We start from the raw sequence: 6,054 nt of genomic DNA on the forward strand, positions 1-6,054 counted from the left end.
TTCTTTTATTTGTTAAAACTCAGGAACGGAAAGTAATAGTTTATGCTAGATGAAACATTTTTTATTCTCTAAATATAATACATAGAATAAAATTTATGTTTATAATAAAAATGAAATATTAAATTTGAGTTGCAAATAAAGATATTATTTATAAAAATAATATTTGTTAAAACTTATAGACTAAATTTAATGTATAAAATTATGTATCATTCAAATAAAAATTATATTCAGGAAAACTTAAGTATTTAACTTTTATAATAAGTTCTAGATATCATTTATAAATATTATATTTGGAAAAAAATTAAAATTTTAAAACTGATATACAAAATTAATCGTACCATTTACTAAAGAATATATTTGATAACAACTTTGAGATACCAAATCAAAGTATCATTTATAATTATTTAATAAAATATATTTTTAGAAAATACCTAAAACTGTAATCTGGATATATAAAATAATATAGACATATTATATATTAAAATTAAAATTTTGTTAGGACTAATAATTATTTATAGAAATTTATTCAAAAAAAAAAAAAAAACGTAAAAGCTGGTATGTGGTTTTAATTTATATATATATAGTTTGCATTAGCACCGCTGCACTGGAGTGCTGCTTCCAGACGAGTGAGAGTTTCACGTGACGATTCCAACGAGGTGAACCGCTGTGATCGATTTGTCTCCACAACTCAAACTCCATATAAGGGTATTCATACTTTTGAATGAATTTCGTTTACACATATATAGTGTTTGATTCATTGAAATCATATGCGATCAACAAGCATTGCCCCTAAATTTCTAGTGTAATTGATCATTTAAGTCTGTGGTTTTTTCTGTTCATGTAGCGAATTAGTTAGGGTTTTGTCAGAATTTTTCAAAAAACGGGAGAGATTATGCCGAGCTGTTATGCATTTCGAGGAAAAATTATAGGTTGATAGTTCATTTACAACAAAAATCAAAATGTAGCGATTCAAGTTATTCATTCGGAAGTACATGCAATATCTTATTCGGTTTTGAAAACAGTAGAATCCGTGAGAATCCATTAGTGGTGTGAGCTATTCGATCGATTGTGCTAGGCATCTTATCCTATCCCTATGATCACGCGTTCATTCACATTTTTCTCTGAGAGTGATGTACATTGCATTCCTTATTTGTTTGTGGTTAAAATTGGCTTTCAGTAATAGTCTATTTCACATGCACTTCCATCACAATCGGCTTTCTTTGTTTGCCTTTATAAAGTATGGTCCTGTTTTTGATTGCTAAATTTAATGCCCCCTTTTTCCTTGATCATTGGGATCTTGCCCAGAAAATTTAACAGTTGCTTGATCCAAGGCCTAGTTCTTGGATTATAGGATTGTAAGTATGCTAAAAATGAGCGTGTTTAGTTATTTAAGTCGAATTATCTATTATTCTTTTGTGGTAAATGAATTGATTCAGGTGACATTTGGCTATGTTTACAAGAAAACAAATTCGATTCCACAACAACGATTTATTAATCCCAAGTAAACTATAAATTGATGAAAAAAATGTTGATTTGGATTATATACTTTCATATCCTCTAGACACTTTCAATTTGTTGTTTCTTTTGCATAACCTTTTACTTTGTCTTCTTCTATTAACCTTATCATATGCTCCAAATGCGTGTGTTAAAGTGTCTGAAAGGAAAGCTCTTAATTGGAAACCATTAGTTGTTGTTGCACTAAGGTCGGATAACGTACCATACCTTTTTATTACTAGTTTTTTATTTTTATATACATTTAACATTTTACAAAGTATATTGCTTAAAAATCATCAAAATTCGATATCAAACCATTTGTAGAAAGAATGAATTGTGACCTAAGTGGGATAAACTAAAAAAAAAAAAAAAAAAAAAAAGTTTATTTGTTAGATGCTGTATTTCAACTTTATGTACTATTTCATTGGCTGATAAAAAAGCCTTATCAAAATACTTTCTAAACAGAATTGTCTATTCCTCTTTGTGTCGTCACTCACCACCCTTTGAATTTTCTATTTATTAGTTAATTACATATTGACCCTTTAGTATAACAGAGTTAGTTTTGGTGACGTGTATGAACGTGGAATTCACATTAAAATATTAAATATGACCACATGATATATCGAAAATCGGATCTCTGCATGCACTTTCATATTCCAAAATCACCTGCGCAATTTTTATTTCTTGAATCTAATTTATCTTTTACGATCAGATGACTTTTATCAGTTGACAAACAATCAAACTCTGTAGTAATTAATTTGTAACATTGTTGTCTTTTTCATTAAAAAAAAAAAAAAAAAAAAAACCTTTGGGACCTCACGGATTTATGTTCATGCATATATTAGTGTCTCATTATATTACGTTTGGCCAATGAAAGGAACATATATCTATACCACTTTCTTCAAGATAGGTCTCTAATTAATATAATTAGTGCCATTTTCGAGCAACGTTATCGTCTTCTTACTGTTTAGTGGTGTTTAAAATATTATAAAATGAATAATCAGTGCTAGCTGATCTTCGAAGTAATCACATGGATCCAACCACTTGGCTCCAATTCTTAATTACTTTTTGTTCTATTTTTTAATGTTCTCAGTTGAAATCAACAGAGTTTGAGTTCTGCACTCGATGAATTAAAAAATGTTTAAAAGTTTTTTGTTTTTTTTTAATCTTGGAAAAAGGGCAATCCTCCAATCAGCATCTACATACATGTACATACACATATTTGCATATTGCATATATCTATATATTTACGATCACTGTGATTTACACTTGTGAGTTGTGACTATGCATACAGAGATGAAGGAGTTAAACGATTCAAAGTGGTATGATGTGGAGTTCGTACCCAAAGATTACGTATTCTCCAAGGAATATGGACCCCGGAATCTCGATTCCCCTGTTTGCGATTCCATTCCCGTTATCGATCTTTCAAAAGCTAACGGACATATCACCCCAGGCGAAGCAATCATGTCGGCTTCTCAAGATTTCGGTTTCTTTCAGGTACTAGAAAGTTAATAAAGCAATCTTCGTATTCAAGTCTGCGATTCCATTTCTGTCTCTGATTCCATTCCTATTCCGAAACAGGTGATCAATCACGGAATCCCGGAGAAGAAAGTGGGTGACGCGATGAGTGTTCTGAAAGAATTCTTCGACATGCCATCGAAGGAAAAACAAACGAAAGGTTGGATTTACACAAACAGTACCGATTACGCGAAAGATGGCGTGCATTTATGGCGGGAAAATCTTAAACATCCATGTCATCCTGTAGAGGATTGCATTCGTCTATGGCCCGAAAACCCGACCCGATATCAGTAAGTAATGTTTTTTTATTGTGAAAATTTCATAATATTAGCTTCGTTTAACTGTACGAAATTTTTTGTATACAGAGAGGTAATATCGGCGTATTTAGTGGAAATACAGAAATTGAGTTTGAGGATTTTGGGGATGATTTGTGAAGGATTAGGATTGAAGGATGGGTATTTTGAGGATATGAGTGAGGTTCAGTTATTGTCGTCGAATATTTACCCGCCTTGCCCCGACCCGAATTTAACGTTGGGGATATTACCACATCAAGATCCGAGTCTTATTACGCTTTTGTATCAAGGTGATTCGACTGGGCTCCAGGTTATGAAGGATGGTGAGTGGGTCAACGTTGGAGCAATTCCGAATGCCTTTGTTGTTAACATAGGCAACCAACTTGAGGTACGCTAGCTTTTTTCGCAAATCAGTTATTTATGATTTCAGGAATATCTCAAGGTCCACAAATCTTTTATACATGTGAAAAATGATTCGACAACAGCTACACACTCGCCGGAATCCACTCTAAACCACCGTGGTGGTCGGTTGGTGGAGGTCAGTGGTGGTTGAATATCAAGATCGAAAGAAGAAAGTTAAATTTCAGATAATAATTAAAATATTTAAGCAATTTGATGGTTGTCACTTGTCAATGTTTTTTTTTTATTTTTTTTTATTTTTAATTTAGTTAATTCATGAAATAACCGCCTTTTAAATAGTTTTTATAATATAGTTTAATAAATTATGCTCAATGCAATTTTATAGAAATTTTGAAAAAGTAAAAAAAGAATAAAGAATACTTTTCACACAACTTTTCTATTTAAGGAGTTTGTACTGACAACCTTCTATGGATAAAAAGTAATATTCGAAAGTTACTTTTGCCAAACTAGTTATTTATATTTTATAGTGTAATTAAAATGTTTGAAAAAAATGCTTATTTCACGGTAAATAAAAACATATATAAGCCATTTAATTTTAGTGGTTATCCCACAACATTTGCACTTTAGGGACAAATTAGTCAATTGGTTTATATCGATCATATAATTTATATCAGATTGGTTGCCCAAGTCTTCTTAAACTGTTTTATCGGAAAATTTTGATCACTCTTATAATCATATAATTGTTATAATCATAGTTAAACCATCCTTTAAAATAAATAAAAGTGTTTGTAGGTTAACCTAACCCAATAAATATTAAAATTACCTAGTTTGAGCTATTCGTACTTGGGATGAGCATAGACGGGTACCTGCCTCATTTGGCGAGAACCGGAACCGGAACCGGCGGTTCCTAGAAAGTTAGAACCGGAACCGAAACCGCTCTAGGGAGTTCTTAAATGTTTGGAGCCGGTTCTGAGAGCGGGTAACCCGGTTACATTAATTTTGTTAACTTTTGTCGATAAAACTGCAATTTAGTTCGATCCAAATCAAATCAATTCGGACCAAGACGGAAAAAATCATACTAATATATTTTAAACCGGTCTAAGTAACACACACACACACACACACACACACACACACATATATATATATATATATATATATATATATATATATATATATATATATATAAACCGATTCTGTCGGGTACCTAGCGGGTAGCAGTTCCGAAAAAACAAGAACCGGAACCGGAACCACCTAAGGCGGTTCCATAACTTTAGGAACCAGAACCGGAATCGCTTAAGGCGGTTTCCGTTCCAAAATCGGCAGTTCCGAGGCGGTTTCGGTTCCAAAAGCGGGTACCCGATTCCGATGCTCATCCCTAATTTGTACATAACACTTTTTGGTCATACACAACAATTTGTGCTTAATGGATTTGTACATTACAAACATATAAAATACAAATTGTTGCGTATAGCTAAAAATTATTACATACGGATCACCACCCTATTCCATCTAATTTATGTTGAAGGACATATTTAAAATGTATTAGGAGTTGCGTCATACATGTATATATACAACAATTTATAATTTATAGAGACTATAAATTTGTTATTTACAAATCAACTCCCACACTTATTACCATGATCAATGTGGACTTCAGATGCATTATTCATAAGAAACACATTGATATGCTTTATCATTAACCATTGATACCATGAGTTTATTTCTATGATTACAGATTATCAGCAACGGAAGATTGAAAAGTATAAAACATCGCGTAGTCAATAGCACAAGAGAAACTAGATTAAGCATCGCAACCTTTGTGAACCCGTCTCCTGATTGCATCATTGAACCTGCAAAAGTCTTGGTGAATGAAATGGAGCCATCACGCTATACACCCAAACAATACAAAGAGTATGTCCAATATAACAATGCATTTGGCAATCACACAGTTGCTATACAAAACGCTCTACGCTCGGAAAATTGAGCAATATATAGTCGTTTACCTTTATACAAAATGTGTTTAAACTTTTAAGTTCAGTTTTATAAGACTTTTTGTTACAAATGGTATTCTTCCATAACTGATTCGTATTCCATTAAACCATATAAATACATGTACAAGAATATTGGGTTGCGTACAATATTCATCATTCATTGCATTTAGCCAGTTAGGATCATAGAAAGCATTAGAGTAGTTTCACAGAAGAGGTGATAAATGTGACATCCCCAAAATCTCGGCCAGAAAAGACCGATTTCATTTATGCTTTTTAAAATAATTTTCAGAGTAAATCCTTTTAATTTTAAAAGAGATGCGGAATTTGTTCCCAAAAACAAAACATGATAAAATAGATATTTATCAAAACATTTCATAAAGAAATATGATTTCATT

General features: G+C 31.9%; 1 protein-coding gene across 5 annotated transcripts; it reads left to right on the forward strand.

Moving 5' to 3' along the window:
- Positions 1–612: 612 nt before the first annotated feature.
- Positions 613–5,730, forward strand: LOC145011474 (hyoscyamine 6-dioxygenase-like). Of its 5 annotated transcripts, none has more exons than XM_078970203.1 (5): positions 613–705; positions 2,789–2,991; positions 3,076–3,302; positions 3,378–3,693; positions 5,404–5,730. In XM_078970203.1, the coding sequence occupies exons 2-5, from the start codon at positions 2,791–2,793 to the stop codon at positions 5,650–5,652; spliced, it is 993 nt and encodes a 330-aa protein (XP_078826329.1). In that variant the 5' UTR covers positions 613–705; positions 2,789–2,790; the 3' UTR covers positions 5,653–5,730. The 5 variants fall into 5 exon arrangements, with proteins under 5 accessions (XP_078826329.1, XP_078826326.1, XP_078826330.1 ...); XM_078970200.1 differs by lacking the exon at positions 613–705 and adding an exon at positions 2,320–2,404; XM_078970204.1 differs by lacking the exon at positions 613–705 and adding an exon at positions 2,438–2,516.
- The last annotated feature ends 324 nt before the right edge of the window (positions 5,731–6,054 follow it).

Source organism: Lactuca saligna, chromosome 8 (genome assembly GCF_052625555.1).
Source record: "Lactuca saligna cultivar CGN05327 chromosome 8, ASM5262555v1, whole genome shotgun sequence".
NCBI lineage: Eukaryota > Viridiplantae > Streptophyta > Magnoliopsida > Asterales > Asteraceae > Lactuca > Lactuca saligna.

Bases quoted from the DNA above. Each gene is read 5' to 3' on its own strand.
- LOC145011474 (XM_078970200.1), top strand. From the start codon at position 2,365: ATGAAAGGAACATATATCTATACCACTTTCTTCAAGATAG. The intron at 2,405-2,788 runs GTCTCTAATTAA...CTATGCATACAG, and splicing joins TACCACTTTCTTCAAGATAG to AGATGAAGGAGTTAAACGAT. The intron at 2,992-3,075 runs GTACTAGAAAGT...ATTCCGAAACAG, and splicing joins AAGATTTCGGTTTCTTTCAG to GTGATCAATCACGGAATCCC.